Below are 24,875 nucleotides of genomic sequence, written 5' to 3'. Positions count from 1 at the left end.
TTTTTACAACCCAGAATTTGTCAGACTTTTTTTTCTGCCTGCCCCTCCTTCCAAATAGCATTGGGCCCCCTAAAGAAAGAAGTCTCACAGCTATGCCTCTGGACTGGTGTGGTCCCTGGTTAGATGCCATATGGTGTGCGAGGTAACCTTTTATTCTGACTGGCACACTCCAGAATATAAATGATTTATCTCCATTAAATAAGGGCTGTATTTGCTCAGTCGGTAGAACAGAGGATCTTTTAATCCTGAGGTCACTGGTTTTTATCCTGGTCTGCTAAAGGACTTTGTTCTTTAAATTCTTTTGTAATAATTTCCTAGTCTGCTTTCCATTGTTGATTTTACTTTTATACTGCCTATAGACAATTGTTTTGATAGATATTGTTTGTTTGTTTTTTTTTTGGAAGGGGGGGGGGTTTGAAATTTACGGAATATATTCTTCAATATGAATTGTTGAGTGCGATGTGCAGGGAGCTTCCCCCTTTCCCTTTCTCCTCTATTCAGTTGGAATATTAGCACCTTTTAAACCTTTAGCGCTCTTCTGTACACAAATATCATGTATTATGATAATTGCTCACACTATGCGAAGGCACGGCTATTGTGTTACCTGTACTTAATTTTGATCCAAAAACTGCTTATTTTCACCAATTGTTGTTTACAACAAAGTAAGAACCTATGTTGGTGTTTGGGAGACATGGTTGTTGTTGTTGTTACATATTCCATTGTTTTGAGGTAAATCTTTCATATGTAATAATTTTCAATACTTTAATTCCAAACAATGAGGTTCATTAGGAATCATTTCAAGGAAAAAGTTATTTTTACGTTTAGCTGATAAAGTGAAAAAGTACATTGATGTGATGAAAATTTTCAGAATGAAGTAAAAGTAGGAGATTATTTACTCATTAAGTTGATATGATGGTGTTGTAGTAGGATCAGTTGAAAAGTACAATTGATAGAATTAATTGTCATAAAGCCGCCTGGCAGCCAAACATTAAACTCTGATTTACCATTCCTTTGGTCTATGTCTCTACATAATAGACATGTTATTATTTTACCATCTGTTACAATGATTATAGTCTTTCCAAGTGTACATATTTAACATTTAAAATTGTCTTTTGTAAATTGGTATGGAGTTCCAAAGGTTGCATCCTGGTAACGTCATTTAGGATGTCGATGTTACCAAGGTATTGGATATTGTATAGTAGTCAAACACACAATCACCATGACTACAATATGTCAATATTGCCAGATACAGAATAGTTAACATTTCTCTGTTGATGAAAAGGTTGTGAAATTGTTTTGTTTTTTAAATGATCTTCATAAAAGACCAAATGTGGTAATTGGGTGGGTTATTGTTTGTTAAGAATCATGAAATTAGTGCATTGTGATAATCATACCAGGTTCATACCAGTTAGAAGCAGGTGTATGCAACTCTGCAAATAGATTCACCACCTATTGACGGATTAAAACATCCAATTGCCTCATTTGTATTCTTTTGTCTGACGTGCGTTTCAATAATTCCCATTTTGTTTCCATCCCCTTTCTTACCAATAGAACAGGGGTGGGCATCCTTTTTGAATGAATGGGCCAGATATAAGGGGTGAAAAATTGACCGGGCCGCACCTAACCAACGATCTGCTGTTGATTTCAAACCTTTGATTCCGAGGACTTTCAAGCAATAGGTGTGTGTACTTAATCTGTATTCACAAAACATAATGTCAATACAGTACAGTTGATAATTAATGGGGATAATAGGCCTACCTGACAGCATCATTAGTGCAGACCCGTCAACACTCCCGGTTTTACCAGGAGACTCACGGTTTTTACGCGAATCTCCCAGTTTCATATTCTATTCTCCCGACTTATTAATGTTTCATCACTTGTGACATTTCTGAAAATAGCCAACAATTTAGTCCTATGCTTATTCCCCACAGTAACGCTGAACAGGGAAGGCTATTCAGTGTAGTTCGCAAGAACAAGACAGACAGTCGGTCAAGTCTCAAGCTTGATTGGACTCTATCTAGCATACTAGCCATGAAGTCACAGTATCCAGAGGCCACTGTTCCCTGTTTCAAATGGAAGCCTACTAAAGAAACCCTGTAGAAAGCGAAGCGAGCTGCTGTAAACTACAACAAGAAACACTGATTGGATGATTCTCTCATTGTATTGCATAAGTAGACTATACTTATTTAGGAGTATTTATATCATTTCAGTTGATGATTACCAACCTCCCTATTTTCCCCTTGTTCTCCCTATTTTTTGGCCCTGAAAATGTTATTCTCCCTATTTAGGGGTCAAACAGGTTGACAGGTCTGTTAGTGCCAATAAATTCTAAGCAGCTAGCTCGTTTTTGTGATGATGTAAAATAGATTGAATTTTTTTCTTTTTCTTGAGACATCTCACGGGCTGCAAAATAATCACTGGCGGGCCGCATGTGGCCCGCGGGCCGTAGGTTGCCCACCCCGCAATAGAAACATCTTTCTTTCAATTTGTGTGTATATTTTTAAGTCAACACAATTATTTTTTTAAACTGATAAGAAACATAGCCAATGGCATGCCTATACTCTATATGTAATAGGGTTACACAATCAACCCCCCCTTATCTCTCCCACCCCTCAAAACCCACTCTCAAACGCTAATACGGGTAGGCCTCATTCTTAGAATTATTATTTCTCTGAGGCCCCATACAATTTTCCAAGTTTCCACCGACCAATAGTTTGCCACCCGAATCACCTTTTTATTAAAGAGAAATGGTTAGGTTCAGTAATAATAGGCACTTCTTTATGGGAATAACTTGATGATTAGACATGGCCAATAAACCTCTGGGAATTGTGGATTTCTTCCACCTCCCTTCCCCACTTTTGAAATCCTGTGCCCACCACTGTTCAAACTTTGGTTGCTATGAATGTACCATACATTATTGTGAACAAACAGATGATCCTGTCAGCCTGTTGCCAATGGTCTTCTTTTGAAAACAAATTTTGTCGTAAACTTTCTTTACGTCAGATCAACTAATAATGCGATACAAGTGTTGAAAGGTTTCCTGCATCATGAACAGCAAATTTTCAAATGTTTCATTTCTGCATGTCACGGCCTTTCTTTACCTTCGAGGCCCAATGCATATTCCGCCGCCTCTGTTCACAGTGTTGCCATGATGTGATTGCGCAATAGTCATGAGATGACTTTAAACTTCCGGCTTGTGACTCCCATTGTAAACAATAATCACGGCCATCACCCAATGTCACCTGTAACGCGCTGTCCGTCGGATATTTAAATTTTCATTGATTGTTTTATTTTTGCGATGATAAACAGCTACGGGCGATGACTTCAAACGAAGCAGATGTCACAGAACATTTGTATAAAATTTTGGTCATAGGTGATTTTGGTGTGGGTAAGTGAAACAATTTTTCGATAGCCGCGCCCGGAGATTCGCGAAACTAGGACATTATGTGTTGCAACTAAAGCTAGCGTATAATACGTTGGTGCAATCATACATACGGACTGTGCAGTTGTAATATTGAAACATGAAGTTGGATTATCTGCCATGTGGTTAATTTATTGTTCCATGAGTTTGGACTTATTCAATAATTTGGTACTAATTTAGAATCTGTACCATTCGACCCTACTTCCTAACCCCTAACCTTTCTTCCTAACCCTACTCCCTAACCCTATTCCCTACTTCCTAACCCTAATTCCTAACCCCTAACCCTACTTCCTAACCCCTAACCTTATTCTGCCGATTCGAAGTAAGCTTTCCCATTCATATGGTACTGATTCAAAAGTTAGGCCAATAATTCTATTAGGATTGGTAGTTAGTATTATCAGCAGCAAAGCATGATGAGCAATTTGAATCATTGTGACTATTCGTCTGACAGCCAGGCAAAAAAACAATGTACTATTACCTCACTATTTGTCCAGCAGTTAATTCACCAATCTAGGGGCAGGGTACACATTTGCCACAGTTGGGGATTCAGCTTATTGGGGGTTCAATGTGATTGGTATAAACATTCCCCTTTTTGAAACTGTAGTAAACAACAGGCAGTCCTTCAAAGAACTTGTATGTATGTATTTTAGATTCTGCAAGCAGGAACTCGCGAAGAAGCCTCATTGGCTTATCAAAGCTGCAAGCTGACCGAAGTCAGTCACTTAGACTCATATTTAACGTCCATGATTATGAATTGACAATTGTAAACATCTCTTTAACTGGACGACATACATTAATCTTGGAGTGACTCGAACTTGGGACATTATGATTGAAAGGCACTGGCGTTAACCACTGAGCTAATACTCCTTAACTTGCTCAATGTTCTATCCAAAACAACACTTGGCATGTTGTACTGTAGAAGATACACCACATCCACAATTCTAAAACATTACAGTGTTCCAGATATTTCAAGTTTGTCCAGCTGCTGGGTGAATAAGAACAACTCTCATGTTATTCACATGGCAAATAGCATCAAACGTTTCCTTATTCACCCAGCAGCTTGACGAATTGTAGTATTAGTCCTTATTACCTGGCGAATAACACAACACATTTCTGTTATTTAGCCAACTGCCTTGCAAATAAGGCACAGCTTATATTTAATTGTTTTGGTTGATAAAAACCTGAGAAAATGAGAAAGACAGATTTGCTTAAGGAAGTTTTATGCATAAAGTGATAATTTTGTGTACATTTTAGTGTGAGAAATCAATGTTTATTATGTTGTCTTGTTCCATACCCATTCCAAAGCAATTAAAACCAGACTGAAAGTATGATATTGACTTTGTTTCCATTGAAAAGTTTCATTATCAGAAATCAGGAAATTCAGGACTAATCGGGAGAATTTGGGCAATTTTTAGGATCTACATGTCACCTCTGCAATAGCATATAGGCCATGTAAAAGTACAGCTATTTCAAAGTGTCTGCCGTCAAATATGAAAAATTTCTAATAGGATTAACAAAGTTTTGCTCAAATAAATTGTTTATCATTTTTTCCCTTTCTTTTCATTTCCAGGAAAGGTAAGAATTCTGGCATTTTGCAGTTTTTCCCATGTGTGAAGACATTCCAGATTTGTGCTTATAAGTCATATTTAGCAAACATCTCAATATGCTCATTGTATAGACTTTCAAAGTCAAGAACGTCACAATTTTAAATATTTTACTAATAATAAGAATAAGATCCCTTAGTACAGTATATTCTGTTTATCTCATGTATCAGCACAATGTACAAAACTGGTTGTAACCACAGGAGATGTATCTGTGAAGTAGGCATTACCCAAGTCATTTCATGATGGTAACAACACATTATTTCAACAGAAATTACTGTAGGTAAAACATAGGTATAAGTCATGGGAAAGCTTTGCATGCCTTGGCTAATAAACTGATTATTTAACATAAAATTTACCATTGAGACAGGAAGATGTTAAATATGTTTCATGAAACATATGTTTCAAGAAGTACAAACAACATAACAACTGCTTAATCCAGCCTTTAGTCGGTGGTGATCCCAATATAGCCTTTTCTTTCCTGGGGGGGGGGGGGGGGAGACAGTCAGAAGTCACAGTGCCTTGCATTCAGTGTAACCAGGGATCATGCATTCGATACAACCCAGGAAGTGGCAGGGAAGGGATGTCATGAGAAATTCATTTTTTTTTTATGTAAAATTGTATAAGAAGATTAATAATTCAGAAAACTGTCTGGGAAATTGTTGGAATGGGGATGGAACTTTATGACTAGAACAGGATTCAAAACCTTGTGTAATGAACAGTTTTAATCATCAGTTTTAAATAAGTTGATTTTGTAATGGCTACTAATTTTCATTTCCTGCTGTCTCTCTACGTTCATTTGCTCAGACTTCCATTATAAGAAGATACACAGAAGGTAAGTTAGTTTGTTTGACTTCATTCAAACTACTAAGTTAAAGTTGATGTACTGATTGGAAAAAGTTGTTTCTTTTGCAAAATATTTCTCATAGCCACCCAGAAATACAAATACAAATCTGGAATAGGATACCAGACTGCTGCATAAATGAAAGGAAATAAACAACTAGAAATAATAATTGAGCTTTACAAACACCAACTGAAGCATTTCAAAGTTATTTATATATTCTCAGAACTGCAGTGTGTTTAAGTTTCCAGGATCCCTGTTCTGGGAATTGCAAGTTATTTGCAGACAAAATTGATAAAAAATTTGCTGAAAAAGTGAGGGAAAATTCACTGGCATAGGAGATTATGGGGTAGAGGACAATCTTCCCCTCTCCAACCACTCCCAACCCCCCCCCCCCCACAGTATTAATACAGAAGGCGGGAGATATCAGTCTTTGTCTTCACATTGGAGGATCATTTTAAATTTCAGGTCTAAAATCGGTTCCTGGCCCCTTCTCCTCATTGCCACCTCCCTTCTTCTTTCCTTCAACCCCTTTCCCTGGTGGGGAAGATATCTACAGATGTCACCTAGGCAAACCAGTGTCACTTTTGGATTTGCACAGCATTCCAATGTAATGTTGATTCACATTAATGTTAATTGACTGTAAAATGGTATATTGCTTAGTTTAATTTATTCATGTGTATATATTAGCCAAGGTTGCATTAGTGAGTCTTACAGTGACCTCCTAATTTGTGTGATTATGATTGATTATGATTTGTGTGATTATGATTGATTATGATTTGTGTGATTATGATTGTGTGATTATGTATGATTATGTGTGATCTGTTTCCATGGTATTTTTTCTTCCTCTCCAAGGTACATTTTCACCTAACTACAAACTCACCATAGGTGTCGACTTTTGTCTGAAAACAATTGATTGGAATGAGAATACAAAGGTTAATTTACAGTTATGGTGAGTGACAATTAACAATCACACTCTGTTTCCCCCCCCCCCCCCCCTTTTCAATTCAATTATCTCAGCATTAAAGTCAACTATTTAAGAGATTATATGTTTGATGTTATTTCAGTTTAAGTGGAACAGGAATAGCTTTCCATGATCCCAAAATATTTAGAAAATAGTTCTACATGTTCACACTTTAGTTCTTGTCTAGAAAGTGGGATTTTTTTTAAATTGTACAGTAAATCTGAAACATCTTAAGAATCTCTGTAGTCCTTTCATCTTCTTTATTTCAGTCTATTTTTTACTATATCCATCGTCCATTGGTCCAATTTGTTGTCTGTCTATCTTGTCTAGTGTTCATGTTTATTAACTTATAAAGCGAGAAAAAGTACATTCAGTGGCGCTGTACAAAAAAATAAAATAAAAAAATAAAAATAAAGATAAAAATATTAAGTACATACATAGTCAAACAGTCAAGAAATGTCTAAAAATAAAGTGCTTTCTTAAAGAGGTAAGCTTTTAATTCACGCTTGAATCATTCATGTGTTAATCCTTAATAGTCCTTAACCTGTTCATTAAGTTTTTCTTTAGAAGAAGATCCTGTCAGTGATCTCTTTCAGTGCCGTCATGTTTCCTACGATTGCATTATTATGATGATGTAAAACTTCCACAGGATTTAAATCTTTCACAAAGACCGAAAACACTCAAAAGTGACAGTGTTAACTCTGACATTGAGGCAGGCTTGCTTTGTTGACAAAATCTAGGTCTGTCAGCTTATAAACCTACAACTGGAGAGTCATTTGTGATAGTAGTTGGGTTGTAGGTGACCTGTTAGCTCTTAAAGTAAGGATATAGCTCTTAAAGTGAGGATATTGGTCATCGGGTTGGATATTAATCAGTGTTTTATATAGGATTGCAGAACAGAGCTTTAATGTTAAATCTCATTTGTCTTTAAATACAATTTTTTTTTACCAGGGACATAGCTGGCCATGAAAGATTTGGACATATGACCAGGGTATATTACAAATATGCGTAAGTATCTTGATTTCATCTAAACAAATATTATATTGCCACAAGTATCGAGGCTTTGATGTACCTGATTGTTTTTTACGTCTTTTGATCAAAAACAGGAGTTACTCTCCAGACTGACTTTTGGATGAAAATTGTCTTCCAAACATGATCGAGACATAAATTATTGGCACAAGGAATCGTATACTGAAGCTATCGATAATATGGATAATATATTGCATCTTATATCAATTTGCGTACAGTAATAATATTGAAATAAAAAGGGGTTAAGTAATAAATTGTACACTTCAAAATACCAAAATATATATGTAACAATAACACGTAGAAAGTGTAACTGGTGATAGCTCCCTCTTAGAACAAGAATCATCCCATGTTAGGTGTGATAATTGTTAGGTTGGAATGCCTTTAGATTAAACTGCAAAGTAATAAGACATTTTTTTTTCATTTTGTGTTTCTTCTTGGTTACAGAATTGCTGCCATTATCATGTTTGACTTATCAAGGTAAGATATCATAAATAACTATGGCTATTGAATTGTTGTTATTAACTAATAAATAAGAAAGGATTACTGGGTGAAGCAAATAATCTGTGAAAAAGAAAAGTTTATCAAATTATAAGCATGAGACCTCTACAACTCAGTTTACCTACACATTTAGGAGTTTCGAAAGTATGCTAGCCATTCTCCTTTTGACATTTTGGAAAGGGCATCGGATAGGGGAGGGGAGGGGAGAGGGGAAGAGTTGGTGTATACTGATGTTAGAGGGGTTTATGTAGGCAACAATCCCTCAGCTTAAGTAGTTACATTTTCAAATCTGTGTCTGAAAGCATTTTTTCTTCCTTTTTTTAATGCAAAGAACAAAATTGAAAACATAGTTTTTTCATTGCAAGTTTGTTATTTTTTTCTAACATGCCTTTTCTGATTTTCATCCATTTTATGCATATTTATTTATGACCTCCTTCTTTTTGCAGACCTGCCACATTTGACTCTGTAATAAAGGTATTTTATTTTATTACTTCTAAATTCTCACAAAAACTGTTGAACAACAATGTCATTGACAGCAATAATGCCAGAAATACTGGAAAACCCCTGGCATCTTTAATACATTCCCCAAAGCCAAAGAAACCTTATGCATCGGACCCCAAAAGAACCAAATATTTAAGAGTGATCCCATTTCCAATAGCCATAAAAGTCCATGTCAACAAGGACCTAGAATCTAAAGGTTTCAATAGCAAGCTATAGTTATAAACTTGTTTGGCTCAGCTAAACAAATATTTGTCTTTCTTTCAAATTAGATGTGGTAATTAATCAAGAAAATGCCTTCTTAGATTTCTGATACTTTACTGAACCCCTGATTTACCGAGTCAGCTGCAGACATCCATACAGAACACACACTTGATACATGAGTATGATAAATGTAGTTCAAAGTTCAATTCATGTTTGATTATGAATTCACATAGTACCAAATTTGTTAAATTTTATGTGGATCAGTTGTATGCAGTGTTTTGTATACAATCTCCCCATAGACATGGTGATACTGTTCTGTGCCGAAAATATCATAATGCTTCAAGTTTTGATAAGGGCTACAGCTTTAGGTTTTGTCCTGAGATTCTGTTATATTTTTTTAAGAAACAAAGTGAGACTGGCTGGAGTCACTGCATGACTCCATTAGAATCATCATAGCTGTGCCGGACTAGTTTTAGCGGAGTCACTGGTTTGCAACCATATCACGAAGAGAGCTTCAAATATTACTAGATAATATAATATAATATTATAACATGACATATGTTAACTCTGGTGATTTAAATAAGATCTGTCTCAAGTCCTAATAACAGCTGCTGTAAACTCATTTTGTCGTTTTGTTTACAAAGAAGGGGAGAAAAAAGGAAAGAAGTGTGTGTTGTCATGATCTTTGAAAGTTTCTCATATTGAAACTTTGACCAAAATGTGGCATTTTTTTTCTCAGAAAACCAATGCTCTTGAAAATTATTAGTTTTTTTTAATCAATTGTGAATGGCATTTTACAAACATTGCTGTTTCACAGAGTACGTTATTATGTTGATACCTAATGAGGCAATTAATTTATCTCTCATTTTCTCGCTTTCAGTGGATTGATGATGTTAATCAGAAAGTAATGTTAGCCAATGAACAGCCAATTCCAGTACTACTCTTAGCTAACAAGGTTAGTAACATCAAACGGTGTGTGTGAACCATTTCTCACTATGACTTTGTCCTTATCATTGTTGGCCATCTTGGTCTTATCAGAGACGGATGCAGGGAGGAAAATAGGGATTTTTTTTATCTTTTTCTTTTTCCCAGCCTAGTTCTCCACCCTGGAGGGTGGGATTTCCTGGTCTGGAGCAGCCTCCCAGTATTTAAGCTTCCCTTGTTGTAGTTTTTAAGCTTCCATTCAGTGTATATTGCTTGTCTTCTTACCCTTACCAATGTCTTAATATTTAATAGTCTGTTTTGGTAACCTGCAGGAGCTTGATCAGGCTTGTCGCCCGTCTCCCCCCCCCCCACTCCCCGACACTATGAGCATGGGGAATCCAATCTCGAAAGTATTTTGGCATCAAACATTAGCTGCAAATATATTTTTTTTCTCAAAACATGTACATAGTCGAAAAGTTTAGCTTGTTTCATGTGTGTGCATTTCTTACTTTATAACCATGTTTTCTTATCCACTGCTATTTTAGTAGTAATTTTGCTATCTGCTGATACTCATGTTCATCTTTCCCAGTGTTAATATCATGTATAGTCAATTTAATTACATAAAATGCATACCACATTGTTACAGGAAATCAAGAGTCTGGTCAGAATTTTTTAAATTTTTTTTTAATAACAATTCCATGATTGACAGATATTTACCCTAAATTAGTACAGGCACTAGGACAGGTATTAACCCTAACCCAATCTTCTAATTATTGATGAAAGTACAATTCTGTTTTGATATTCTCAGTGTGATCTCGGGGATATTTCAATCGATGACACTGCCTTGAATCAATTTTGTACTCAACAAAACTTCCTGGGATGGTTTGCAACTTCTGCAAAAAATGATGTTAATGTTGGTGAGTGAAATTTTATTCCCACGGTCTGTGGTTTTAAATACAATAAGACTGTATCTCTGCAAGAAAATAAGCTTTTTTGGTTACTAGTTAGCTGAAAAATGAAATGTACTAGGAATCCAAATGCTGTCTTTTAATGTTTATTTCCCTTTCATATTAAATCTAAGCATGAATCTATTTAGGTACCATTTACATTTATATTATTACATCCAATAGTTGGCTCCAATCTGAAATGTTCTTGAAAAGCAAAAACTGTGATGCAAGTCGTTCAAGTGACTTTTCTTGGGCTCTCATACACATTGTTATTGGTGTTACCCGGTTAAGGGGGGGGGGGGGGCATGTGTAATGTAAAGCAGGAGGAAAACGTCCCAAACTCGACATACCTTGTTACATGCCTTGATACAAAATAATTTTATTTTAGTTGAATGATGCAATACCTTTGCCATATTTAATGATAGGGGTGAAAGGTGAACCCCATTTGGCCCTTTTCATCCCTTCCCTCCTCTGCTTCCCACAAAGTGTGTCCACAATTTAACCTTTTCATGCCTCTTGGGGAGAGTTGAATGTTGCAGGTATCTCGGTAGTATTGTTTTTCAACTTTTGTGAAAATTTTCATTTTACTCGCCTCCTCTCTTTACAGATGAAGCAATGCATTTTCTTGTGGAAAATATTCTGAAATTAACAAGTGAGAATGTCCTGCCCCAGGAGCACATATCACTGCATCAGGATAAGGAGTACTTTGAAATTGTTGATTATGAGAAAACAGCTGTGAATAAGATGAAGGATCAATGTTGTGGGTAAAATAGCGTTGATTAAGGTTATCAGTGTTGGCGCTAAATATACTTAAATATACTCAAGTAATGGTGACTCATGCATAGACGTCAATAACATGGATTCTTCAACCACACCAAAAAGGAATTTCATCTCATTGAGGACATTTGATCATATAGCTGAACCCTCATCAATGTGTGGGAATAAATTGATCGGCAATGACGTACATGAGAGTAATTTTGAAGACTTTTTAGCAAGTTTTAGAAAGCTAAAAATTATTAATCAACACCGAGGAGGGTTATAGATTTCAACATGACTTAAATCTGCCACAATTTGATTCACATTTCACAACTTGACATTCACTTGTTTCAACTTGATTTAGTAATTCCGATCTCAGGAATACACATGAAAGATCACATGAGGTAAAAAAAAAACATAAGTTTTAGACTTTTTCTTGCCACTCGCTGAGCATTTGGTTTTACTCACTGAGAGATTTATTTGTCTGATGTTAGCATCCTTTTCAATCTTTTGAGGAAACCTCAAGTACTTTTGAAACATTTGAAACATTCCAGCAATCATTTCCAACATGAAATTTTTGACTTATTTTTGGTGACTTGTACTTATCAATTATTGAAAATTTAACTATAAGTGCTTAATATATATGCTTTATATATGCTTTAGAATTGTACTTTAATAAGGGAAAATGTAATAGTAATTATTTTTGTTAATAATTATTAATATATTAACCTTAAAAAATATTAATAAAATTATTTATTATAAGGGAAAATAGATGCATATTTTGTTTTGTACAGTACCACTACTGTTATTAAAATTGTCACTAATTGTAAACAGAAATATCTCTGTATCAGCATTCTCAAGTTTGTATTTCTAAACAATGTATAAAAGATCATCTATATTGGTGGCAGTAGGCTAGTCAGGGGCCGAACCAGGACTCCTCTGAAGATGGGCGCAGACTGGACAAGTGTAGGTAGATACTGACATTACACCCATAACAGCATTCCATAAGAAAATATAGGTACAAATGAACCCTAAATTTTCCATTACATACTTTAAAAAAAAGAAGTCATTTTTAGTGCCAAAGATAAGTTCTCCATAGGGGTGGTGGGAGTGGGGAGAATGGGTCCTCCCCCTGGATCCAACCGTTAGTTTTCCATATCAGAGGTGACCAAGCTTTACCCCTGGTTATAGCATACAAGAGAGTGGTGTAACCAGTGTACCAGTGTGAGGATGGGTAAAGATGAGTAGGATAGCAAGTTTCCAGAGATTACACCTGCCTGCCTGCCTCTCCAAATGAGAGGCAAATTATATGACAAATAACGACTATAAAATGTAGTACGTTTTAATATATGTAGGAAGAGTTAACCTTACAGAATCGCCCTTGCACATGTAACTTGATGACTCTGTTTCACCAGGTGCTAAATTACAATTTAGTAGATGCAAGTTTCTCAAAGGTGTTCATATTTTCAAGTAAAAAGATATCCATACTATTTCACACTTGTCTGTTAGAACACAAATTTCCAAAAGAAGCTACCAGTACATCTTCAGAGAATAATTTGGTGTTCAAACTTTGTGTAGCAATGGTGAAGGTTCTGACCTTTGACTAGTATAATATACTATGGTCTCTGTGTACAAAACTGCCATGCATCTTTGTGCAACAATTTGCCCATTTTTGAATAGCATTTTGCGATATTGGATAATTTATTCCCTGATCTTAACTTCAGATGTGTGGATGGCTAGTTCTAATTTTATATATGTGAACAGTGTAAAAGTTAAGAAGGACACTTTCTTACATATTAACAAATTCCTTTCCTTCCTGCCTCAGTCGAGCTTTAAAGATTTGCTCAAATGGTAGCGTGCAAATCTGGTAATATCTTTACAAGGCATTTCTTTACAGTATCGTCTTCATCATGTTACAGTGTAAAATTATTAAGTTACAGTGCAATGCTTTTTGTGATACACAATGCTAATATATTCAGCTTCTGTAAATGGCTTGGATATCTTGATGAAATTCAAGACTACTGAATCATGTTATAAAGAAAACAGGTTATAAAATTTGTGTTATTTAAATAAATTGGACAGCAATGAAAGTTAAAGCCTTATGGTTGTAAGATATAATAAATATATATGAATATGTGAGTTGCATCTATTTATATAAAGTAGGAAGGTTAAAGGTCATCAATACTGCCACCAAATATGCTAGAAATCCAATAATGGTCACCCATGCTCCAATAATGGTCACCCATGAACTAAAGTTTCACAAACATATTTACTACAATTATCTACACGTGATCTTTAATTGTCTAATTCTAACGATCCTAAATGTCTGGGAATAATTTTCGAGGATCAGAACCTCAAAGTATGTCAAGTTTTGAAAACTTCTAAAACGTGCTAAAAGTTGGTGCCAATCTTGATGTCCTATTAAGTGTCACCAGAATGAAATGTCAATGAATGTTTTTTATCTCTTTTATGTGTGAAAACATTAATTATTAATACTAAATGAAAGACTTGATCATCAGATCTGAATGAAACCAAAGGTTTATTTTAAGTTGCAATCAGAAAGTGCAGAGGACTGCCTCACATAGATTGACTAGACTGTTTCAGATTTATGTTTTGTGAGTCTGTGTTGTGTCCTACTTGGCGCACATTTTATGAAGTCACCACTCTCACAGATTATGATAGTTTTTTGTTTTAAATGTCTCAAAAGTGATAAGGGTAACAAAACTGTCAAAAATAGTCATGGCATCACCAAAATAAAAAAAATTGAGACATTACGACATTCCTATTTAAGTTACCCAAATCTTTACTAAATGTTATCAAGCGCCTGGTTCTAAGGTTGGGTAGGCTAAGTTTTGTCTTTAATATTGCACATAAACCAATGAATATTGTTATTAAGGGTGAAGAAGCATTTTGTGGGAATTATATCATTTGTTTACTTTTTGTAATAAGTTTCACCTTTTTTTTTATATTTTGTATTTTTAAATTTTTCTTATAATTTTACAACTAGAATTTAATCGCAGTCCATTTAATCTATATTTTATATAATCAATTCTATTCACAGATACACTGCACTGCATGCCAAAAAAAAGAGAGTAAAAAGTATGTCTATTGGTATGCAAAATTATGAAATATTTACTATAAATATGAGAATTTTATACTGAACATGAAAAATAAATACGATTTGAGCATATGATGTATGCCAATCTTTCATTTATTTGCAATTTGATAGTTTACAAGAAGGCTTGAGTTAAATATATAACATGGTTCTTTCAATTATCAGAAAGGTCACATAGTTTGTACACAATACTGTGAAATTGTCCAAATCAACACAAGTATGCGCATTACAAGGTACTGTACACCACCGCTCAATTTTAGTTTCAAACTAACCAGTTCCTGACGAGATTGGAATTGTGGCGCATAACAGTCCTGACCCACTCAATTGAGTAGTCATGTACAATATATTTCTTATTGTGAATGCACATAACTTAAGCTTACTCCAATTAACAGAAAGCAAGTAGAAGAGGTATATGTTGCAGTTGGGTTAGTCTGGGTTCACTGATAGCTACCGGTACAAATTATCACAGATGTATTATATTATCTAGAGAAATGATATACAATCCACAATAATATCGTAGACCACATATTAAAGTACATTTATGAGTCATTGACTGGAATATCTTAACAACCATACGTTGAGTTAGGAACAAGATAGTAGTGTCTAAAAATTGTCTTCTCTTATCAGTGACTATTTGATTTAAACAGTCAGTGAAGGTGCCCCAATCCAACTGTTACGTTCACGAAATGCCCCGAACTGTTCCCGAAATTTAGGTGTTCATTTTCATCATTTTTAATCGTTTTAACACACATAATATATCCCAGCAAGAAATCCTTAACCGGACAATTGAAGACTGAATTTCAATCTTGAAGCTAGCTCTCCAGTTCAACATACAAATCTCTGATGTATGAAATTGCTTCCAGATTGAATGAGAGTTCATCAATCATTCCCACTGTTCTTCTTTGAACCAACATCTGGTAGGTTGTCCTCACTCTCATAATTGCGTCTTTCCAAAGACCTTTTTTTTATCTTGCTTCATCATCTTGTTAGCTTGCTTTGGGCTGCCAGAAGACCTTCATTCTGTTGCATCTGATACTCTTGGAAACGATTAGTTACTCTTTGCGACATCTTTAAGAACTTTTCCAGACAGAGATGTGAACATTTGACCTGTATTGAAAATGAACCACAATAAATCAATACAGGAAATGTTATCATAATTTCATCAAATCACTATTAATGTCAAAGTTGATTTGGATTTCATAAGAAATCTAAAATTTTCACTTAAAACATCTGATTCTGTTTGATCTTGTATGTCTCCCACAGCCCAAAGCTCTGGGCATAACTCGTACTTGTCATCAAGAGATGAGACTAGTTAGTAGTTACTTTAATTGCCAGCTGATTGCAGCATGTCAGGCAAGAACAAATACTTAATAGCATTTGTTCAGAAATTTGCATTGTGTAAAAGTTGAGTGAAAAACAAGTGAACCATTTTGGAAGTAGTCTAGGGATTGTGTAACGTTTAGTCTGAAAGAAATACAACGAGCTACGGGAAACAGAAGAAGAAATACTTTCCTGAAACAAAGTTATATACTGTCGCTTCTTGAGTGAAGAAAGAGTAAATATGTTGGAAAATGCATAACAGTTACATAATTTTATTTTAACCCACTGAAAGCAACTGGCTGTGTCAAATTATAGACATATTTATTTTTTATGGCAGTCACTATATTCACATGTTCAAACATTGCATGCTCAGTCTCTTAGGCTTATTGTCTTGTAGAGTATTTAGCTGGCATTAAAATGACGTTCATACTTAGTTTCGTACTCAGACAAAGGATCTCATTTCTAGGTTCAGCATTCTACTGAAGACATGATAGTATAGAACTTGACATACCTCAGCATCTGATGGTTTCCTTGCAGTGAAATCATTAACGCAGTCTGTAAAGCACAGCTCTGTCATCCGGTTGTAGGAACCCAGGAACTCTTTTAACTGTCAAGAAACGATAGTTACACTTAGTGTGATGTAACAATTTTTTTGTGTAGGAATACAATTTCAATCGAATGTGCTTTATTCAGAGTAAAAGTGCTGATGTATTTTAAGAGGGGGAGGACAGAAGGGTGGTAACCAGAATGTGGGGTCCAAGCTTTTATGCAATCACTAAGTCTGTTATTGGAAAACAACTGATTTCAAATTAACAGACCTTATTCACAGAAAAACAATGGGCAAAAGTGATCTCCAAAAGTCTAGTTTCCACCACTCTTATACAACTTCAAACTGTTACATTACATAATAAGGCAATTGTTAGTTTTGTGATCAACTGGACATACAACAAAGTACTGTTATAACACAATATAATATTCAGGAGTAATGAATATTTTCTAATGTGAAGAAGCAAAGATGGGAGGGTCATGCAGGTTTTCCATTCCTTGCACCTTAGCGCATATAATTTCTTGATATTCAACCAGGGAGTTCTTATGGAAACAACTCCCTTATTCAACTAGAGCAAACTGCTGGGGCTGGCAGGAAGAAATCAAATAAGAAGAAATCACCTGCTTGACTTCAATGTCTTGTCCTTGAGTCTGAGCCATTGTCTGTTTTCTTCTTTACATACTATAACAAATTTAAAAAAACAAACTACAAGTCCATTTTTTTTCATTTGAAAGTAATGTTCACCTTATTTAATTAAACATCAATATTCAGCTTAAGTTGACCTTGCTTTTTCATTGAGTTCATGACCTCTAACTCTTCGTACAGCTTTACTGTCTAATCTCTTACAGTGTATCTCTTTCGTTCTGGTTGACTACTGAAGCTGGACAAACAAGTACAGTAATGTGTTATCAAGCACTGTCTGAGCTGTACTGTACAACCACAATCTTCAATAACTTCTGATGTTGTTATACATGGAAAATGAGAAACAATCTAGATCAGCAGCCTGACTTACTGTTTGGATGACTTAAGTCAAAGAAAAGAACTGTTCATTTTAACACTTTCCCTAAATTCTCTTTCACTTCATCATAGCTTTGACTGATTCTCCAGTTCTCTTTTTTCTTGCATTGCATATTTATCATATTTGCTTGGCAACAAATAACAAAAGTCCTTCTTGGAGATCAAAAGTGAAGACTTAGTGTTTGATTTTATTGGCATAATTAAAGGTTTCAATCTTCCATGGTCTTGGTCACTTTGGGAACAACACACCTCTGTCTAAACAGCAATAAAGCAATTTGAAGCAGGCTATGTTCATGGTTATTACTATGGTTGGGCGATATATCGAAAATTATTATTATCGCGATAATTTTTTTTCAAGACGATATTTTTTGAGGATTGAACAAATGACGATAATTTCTTGTGAAAGAAATTTGAAATAAGTGTGGATAAAAATGCGATTATCCTTTCTCCGTTTTATGTGTAAATGTTTATTCTAGCATTCCCTGGTTAAGAAAGTTGAAACAAAATAAAGTTGATCAACTTCATTTACTGACTTTTGAACTTCGTAAAAAACCCGTCCTTTACAACATTAACTGTATAGAGAAAAAACCTCGAAAATCAGTTGAGAAATTACCAAATGTGCACGAACATTAAGTTGGTACACCTTTCAAATTTTACGAAAGATCGAGCAAAATACTTTCGAAAAATTCACGCGAAACTGGCATATCGTGCTAAATGCAACAAATGTCATGTAAACAAGGCTCTAGTACACCCATTTATGAATAAACCATACGACCACATCTGCTGTTAAGCGGGGGAAAGAGAAAGTATTTTCTAGAATTTCCACAAAAAAAGGAAAAAAATATCCTACCATAGTTAGGAGTATAGTACATAGCCTAACCACTTCGTTGGTTACGAATCTCACGTAACAACAAAAACACAACTAATTGTATTTTGCGAAGTTGACGTTTTCTACAAGGACATGGAAACAATATTTATCATTTAGTTAATCATGCCAAATGGCCTAAAACATGGGATTGCAAGACATACTTTCATAAAGATGACCATACTGTAGCTACTGGGGCCTTGATATCGTGCTGTCTGTATGGTATAGACTGTGCCTCGTGTATCATGGGGAACATATTGTTTTGTTCATGCGGATGAGTCGGTTGGCTTGAGGTGTGTTTTTACCTCCATGGTTTTACCTACCTTAATGTTACGGGGATATAAATTTTCTTAAACGTCTAAAATAATATTTCGCATAACTTTACAGATCCTTTACTGACTGACCTAATTAATTCTAGAGTGGAGTCAAAATAGTTTACTCCATAAAAAGTTTTTTGGAAACGTGCCAAAAATGTTAACAAACAGGTGTTAGGGGGGTTGTTTGGCAATTTACCTGGGAAAATCCGCAGCACATGTACAGTAGCCTACCGTGATATTTAAGTAGGGGTAAACACTGCAGTTAACTTGTAAACTGATGTACGTATAGCGCACGCTGTTCATTGTTAGGCAGTCTAGAAACGGGGCTTTGTCGAACATAGTTTCTTTCATAATATCGTCAGTTTTGTAAGTTAAACTTTTTAAAGATTGTAAGACAGATTAAATCTCTTTTCATTTTATCACAAAATATAGCTACAGTACTCTAACTTGTCATTTTCAAATTTTCATCAGTTTCGTGACAATTTATATATTCAGAAAGTTGTTAGTATTTTGAATCCTCAACTGCGAGTTTGTTATCGCCAGACACGCAAAAATACTAAAATTTTCCGGGGCCTTCGCCCCTGGACCCCACACAAGGGGTTCCATCCCTTAACCCCACTGGGGCCCCAAGGCGGGCCCCTTGACCCCACGCCATTATGCTCGCACGCAACAGGGTTTGGTGTGTTCGCTGCGCGAAAACACCGGTGGTAAATCGGCAGTTGTTTTTAGTGTGTTTGCGAACACACTAAAAACAACAAGGAAAAATTATCGTAATTATCGAAATATCGCGATAATTTTTGAACTATTTATCGTGACGTTAAAAAGCAAATATCGCCCAACCCTAGTTATTACACGTTTTATTAATGCTGAATCAAGCTAAAATGTACATTGCTAAGGTTAGATTATGTATTTTATTTTACATTTCCCTCCGCCAAGCAATAGACTACTGAAGCCTTGTACAAGTTGTAGTTGTAAGTCTATTGCATAGGCATCGTCTAGCTTAGTAGTACTACGTACTAGTACTTGTACTACTACTAATAGTAATACTAGGCATAGCCAAGGCTTACAATCGGATGGTATCTAACTGTACTGGCCTGTAAAGTGTACATCCAACAGCTTAACAAATTGTGCTTGTCAAGATAAAATAAGTATATTGTTCAAGTATTTTGTGTAGTCCTAATGAAGTTTGGCTAAGCTTAGTTGTTCTACATTATTATTCAGGAGAACACTCATGTCTGTCATTTTTAAATCGTGTCGTGGAAATAGGCCTCATGTTAATTACAGGAGAAATGACTGCTCGAGCTGTGGCCTAATCAGTTGTCAGGAACATGACCAAATTATTAATGAAATTGATTTTACGAATTAACTTTTACGGCAATCAATGATAAATTATGAGACTCAAATAAAGCATAACCGGGTTCACCATCTTATTACCGATTTCCGAAAGATGGATGAAATTTGCACGAGTGGTTACTGGCCGACGCACATAACTAAATACAATAGCTTCGACACCAGAGACTTCTGAAAAGAGAAAGGGTTCTATACTAAAGTCAGGGTTGACCTCATATGTGTTGAATTTCTGTGGCCTCTGTTCGTTAATTCATGTATCTCCCTCTCAGTGAAGAGGTCGAAGAGACTGAGTGTCCAATTTCAGAAGAGGAGATAAAAAGTGCAGGGAAATTGAAGAGCGTATTGGTGCTTGCTTGAAGGAGATCGAAAGGTAGAATTTCGAACTCTTGTTTTTTTTTTACTTACGACAGACTTGTCCAACCAACAAATCATAATTATCTCTGTTAGCATGCCCGAGGGGCAGTGGCGTCACCAGACTTTTCAGTCTGGGGGGGGCACAGGGGGGCACCAGCATTTGATGGGGGGCACTTAGGTGGATACGGATCGCCGTCCTGGGGGAGGGGTCTAAGGGGAGGGGGTGCCCCTCCAGGCGCGGCGGAACGGGAAAATTATTGGGGGGTGGGGCTAATGTATAGAGACTATCTAAGCGGAGCGCCACCATCGGTTGGCGCGGAGCGTACAAGAAAATTTTGGGTTTTTCAAACCCCCAGATGGCCGGAAACGGCACTTCCCGAGTGTTTTATGCTGCGAATACCTAGCCCTAAAATATGGGTCTCAAGCCTGCAATTTCTCAGATTGCACGTAAAAGTCTTTAAAACATTGTAATTTGTATATTCGATGGTGTTTTAAGAGAGTAGCTATTACTCGTAGTGTACTCGCAAAGACGTTTTTGAGTGTAGTAAGGGGATGTTGGAGAACTGGCTGAAATGAAGCAAGTCATTGGCCTATGTGGTCTATAGCCAGGGGACTGGCCGAGGGTCCCCCAGCATTTACTAAAATTATTACACCTATATAGTATACGTGTGCATCGGACAGATCGACAAGTATGCATTGAAAAATGGGCAGATGCACGTTTCGGAGCCTGGGTAAATATTGGGGGGGCTTATCATGCATGTGCCCCCTCAACTTTTTCATTGGGGGTGAGCCCCCAAGCCCCCCCCCGGTTCCGCGGCCACTGCCCCCCTCCCCTTTGGAAAATTTTCACATACGGAGGATGGGCTAGATGCAAAATGCTGCCACATTTGATGCTAAATTCGATCTGAAGATATCTCCAGAAATTGCTATTTTTGAGGTAATGATTTTAACAAGGCGCAAAATTTTGCAGAGGATATGAACCACATGCTGTCGATATTATGCCTAACCCTATATCAATAGAACCTACATTTGTTGAATTAATGTGTGCATGACCCCCGACTCCTTTCTTGTCCTTCTCGTTTTCGCCCATTATCTATTAAGATTTAACAGGTTCCAGCATCGTTATTGGCTCCTATCAGGGATCTCACCATGCAATCCAAAGTTTGATCACACATCGAGTATGGCTCAGTATGCAGGTGTGAACATTCGCCATTGTTCCTACAAGCATCTGACCTCAAATGACCTCTGCACCCCCTACACAACAGGGTTAATATATGGGTCCACAAATGTAGGCAAGTATGGTGCCTGCGGACCCTCACATTCTCACATTTCGTCAGCTCCTAACCTGTCAACCTCAGACCAAGGCAACATATTGCAGTACCCTCCCTTCTCACAGTCATGTAGCTCGCGAAGCGGACGTGTACATCCGCTGGTATGGCGTGAGCACTGACACATTCAATGTAAATATCGACACCTGTTGTGATGGCGCGGGTTAAGACTTCGATACCCGACGTTCAAGGATAAACTTTTTCATTTTTTCGCAGCTCATTTGAAGAAAATACGAATTACTGTGCTTCTTTGTCCTTATGAAAAACCAACTCAGATGATGGGAGTTGAATATAACAAAATATATATATATTTTTTTACCAACCCAAATCTCAGATGGGGGGGGGCACTCGGGGGGGCACTAGGTTTTCCAGGGGGGGCACGTGCCCCCCTGGCCCCCCCTTGGCGACGCCACTGCCGAGGGGGATCGCAATCAAAGTAGGAACGCACCCCACCAACAGGAAATGATTTTTTTCCGAAGGGCTTTAGCCCCGGTTGCTGGCGAATTTTTGCGTTTTCTCCAGGAAAATAATGACGTTTTCGGTATGTAACGTGTCGGGAACATGTTAAATCTCATCAGGGCGATGAGTCGATGATTCAACAAGCTGTCACAGGTAGTGTGATGTCATTCACCTGGTTTGTCGGAAAGGACTTGGTAGGTGTTGTACTGAGAAACTTTGCAATGATGGCGATTACGAACTTGAATGATTACAATTTTTATCATATATGATGGTAAATCGTAGGACTAGATCATTTTTGCGATCTCCGATTATGCTTATCCTTTTTGGCAGTCTCAATTTGCACTCTCGTCCATCGAATACTGTTTCTTGTACTTTTTCGATAGATCAAGTGTGACATTGCAGTAAACCTGCGTTTTCAGCGTTCTCCGCTTTCCACTTACGATGCAGATTTTTTTTTTTTCACACTCGCAGTAGCCTATATTCACTGGAACATAAACAGAGGTCACTGTCTTAAACTCCAAAAGTCACAAAGTAGGATTAATATTCGGCATTTTTTTCTAATAGGGTTGTGAATGAGTGGAACGGTTTGCCTGAGAAAGTTGTACTTGCAAGAAGTGTCAATGGGTTTAAGAATGCTTTGGACAAGCACTTTAAGCATTGTAATCGGGTCTGAGTGTTTGTGTCTTCAGTTTTTTTCTAAGGGTCCTATAGGGTCCTTGATGGGGACTTGAGTGTCCCTCCTGATCCCTTTTTTCTACTAAACTAAACTATTTCTAATGGTCACTAGTTTCTTAATATCAACACGTAATATCAATCACAGAAAAAGTAGGCCTACCGTGTAGCCAATAATTAGCAAATTATTCGCATAGTAAAGCTTTCCAAAACGTAAGAGCTGAAAGCTCAAATTCGATGGAACCTTTCAATAGCTTGCAAATTTTCATTTGTGTAGATAGCCCTCTCGACGTTTCATCTCAGACTTTCGACCTTGTATTCTGAAATATCGAAATTTTGACGGATTTTTTCGATATCTTTTTTGTATCGATCCCCCCCCCCCCCTCCCCACCCGAAAAAAAACACACTAAATTTTTCACTCGACTGCTCATGATAGTAAATGGACCACTTAATTGTTCATACTGCAGTGACAGAGTCCAGTTAGGAATTGCCGTTATGGGGACTTCGAGATATTTGTAGGACAAAAAAGGCCGCCCCAGTCTTCGAACCTTAGTGACTTCATAAATATCAATGATATGGATAGTCTGCGTCGCTTCATCGGCCTCTCGAAAGCTGTCATGAACACGTAGTTTAATAGGCATTGAGTTTTTTCTATTTTTGTAGCAAACCTTTTTCTCCCATGTGATCCTTGATCTGTAGTTCTTTGTCTTCCGACCCCAACTTTCTTTCTACTAAACTACTAAACAAACTACCAACTTACCAAGACAGGTTTTGAACCCTCTCTCTAATGTGTTATCACAAATACAATTAGATCAACTAGATGTACAGAAATCACCAAACAATTTGCAAAGAGCGCCACGTACAATGTTGGATTTTTTAGCGGCGCTCTTTGAACTTGCAATTTTGCCGGATTTGTTCAAGACAATTATCAGCGTATATTGTGTTTATCTCTTTTATCGGAGTCGATATTTCGATCACCTAAGGTAAACGTTTCGAATATACTTATTTAGTCTCATTTACTATATGAAACCATATGAAATGTATATATAGCTAGGCATAGCTGTTTGAAGTAGGACTGTTTTACTGACGAAGATCTCAAAATCATATGTATTTTCTATGTGATCCGATTTCGCGAGACCGATATGAGAATCAGCAATACTAAATTTGCGTTGAACAATGAACATACATATTTTTACTTATTAAGTTATAAGACTTACACAGATTTATATTTCATAAATATTCAACGTATAATTGAGACACCTAGCATACGCGATAATCAAGTGGTGCCTATTATAATTTTTTTTTGGAAATTTCATGATTTTACCATGGCATAGCAACAGAAAGTAAACAGAACTTGCATTAGAGTATGCTATGCTTCACAAGTAATTTCAAGACTAAGGTACTTACTTGTCAGACTCAAGAGCTTAAGTCTGTTTTCTTTCACAATTTGAAGTGAAGTCAATGATATAACTTTTACAACTAGCGTAGGTCCAAAATCATCACAATTCAGTAGCATTCTTCATTGGTCACAGTAGCTTACTTCTGAACAGCTCAACTGTTTGCAGCTTTGAACATTTATTGACTTCAATGTCCAATAACTAGCTTAATGTTACTGTAGGCATACAAAAACTGAGAACATGCTAACTGTCGACCCTAATCGTACTATTTAGGCTAGGCCCAAGTCCTCAGAGTTACTTGACTCATCTCTAACTGTTAGGCTACAGTACTGTAGTTTACCATACATATTTTGCAAAATAAGAAGTAACATACAGTAGCAAAATGACATTGTCATGGCTAAGTGCCAATTGAGAATGTGACCACATTTAGTGGAAATACAAAGATGTTCAA

The 24,875-nt window shown here is 36.5% G+C and overlaps 3 protein-coding genes across 6 annotated transcripts in view; 2 read left to right on the top strand and 1 right to left on the bottom strand.

Moving 5' to 3' along the window:
- The first annotated feature begins 3,226 nt into the window (after positions 1-3,226).
- Positions 3,227-14,876, top strand: LOC139970820 (ras-related protein Rab-32B-like). The gene is made up of 10 exons (XM_071976842.1): positions 3,227-3,392; position 3,942; positions 5,830-5,857; positions 6,719-6,815; positions 7,779-7,835; positions 8,301-8,333; positions 8,801-8,828; positions 9,937-10,011; positions 10,789-10,897; positions 11,535-14,876. Exons 1-10 carry the CDS (start codon positions 3,319-3,321, stop codon positions 11,693-11,695), a joined length of 663 nt encoding a protein of 220 aa, XP_071832943.1. The 5' UTR covers positions 3,227-3,318; the 3' UTR covers positions 11,696-14,876.
- On the bottom strand, positions 14,874-20,437 carry LOC139970819 (mitochondrial import inner membrane translocase subunit Tim9-like). 2 transcript variants are annotated; one of them, XM_071976840.1, is made up of 4 exons: positions 20,299-20,437; positions 17,286-17,346; positions 16,630-16,725; positions 14,874-15,905 (listed from the first exon to the last, which is right to left on the bottom strand). In XM_071976840.1, exons 2-4 carry the CDS (start codon positions 17,322-17,324, stop codon positions 15,777-15,779), a joined length of 264 nt encoding a protein of 87 aa, XP_071832941.1. In that variant the 5' UTR covers positions 17,325-17,346; positions 20,299-20,437; the 3' UTR covers positions 14,874-15,776. The 2 variants fall into 2 exon arrangements, with proteins under 2 accessions (XP_071832941.1, XP_071832942.1); XM_071976841.1 differs by having other exon boundaries at positions 20,288-20,309.
- Positions 20,438-23,858: 3,421 nt separating this feature from the next.
- Positions 23,859-24,875, top strand: part of LOC139970781 (uncharacterized) — a 133,064-nt gene continuing 132,047 nt past the window's right edge. For 2 of the 3 annotated variants that reach the window (XM_071976771.1, XM_071976770.1), the window contains exon 1: positions 23,863-24,010. In XM_071976771.1, the coding sequence (XP_071832872.1) occupies positions 23,892-24,010 (119 nt within the window). In that variant the 5' untranslated portion in view covers positions 23,863-23,891. Of the gene's footprint in view, positions 24,011-24,875 lie in introns of all 3 variants that reach the window. The other variant, XM_071976772.1, reaches the window with a different exon arrangement.

Source organism: Apostichopus japonicus, chromosome 8, assembly GCF_037975245.1.
Source record: "Apostichopus japonicus isolate 1M-3 chromosome 8, ASM3797524v1, whole genome shotgun sequence".
Taxonomy (NCBI): Eukaryota; Metazoa; Echinodermata; class Holothuroidea; order Aspidochirotida; family Stichopodidae; genus Apostichopus; species Apostichopus japonicus.
This window is presented reverse-complemented; position numbering and strand designations above follow the sequence as displayed.

Bases quoted from the DNA above. Each gene is read 5' to 3' on its own strand.
- LOC139970819 (XM_071976840.1), bottom strand. From the start codon at position 17,324: ATGGCTCAGACTCAAGGACAAGACATTGAAGTCAAGCAG. The intron at 16,726-17,285 runs GTGATTTCTTCT...GTTTCTTGACAG, and splicing joins AAGACATTGAAGTCAAGCAG to TTAAAAGAGTTCCTGGGTTC. The intron at 15,906-16,629 runs GTATGTCAAGTT...TTTTCAATACAG, and splicing joins GGAAACCATCAGATGCTGAG to GTCAAATGTTCACATCTCTG.
- LOC139970820 (XM_071976842.1), top strand. From the start codon at position 3,319: ATGACTTCAAACGAAGCAGATGTCACAGAACATTTGTATAAAATTTTG. The intron at 5,858-6,718 runs GTAAGTTAGTTT...TTCCTCTCCAAG, and splicing joins TATAAGAAGATACACAGAAG to GTACATTTTCACCTAACTAC. The intron at 6,816-7,778 runs GTGAGTGACAAT...TTTTTTTACCAG, and splicing joins AAGGTTAATTTACAGTTATG to GGACATAGCTGGCCATGAAA.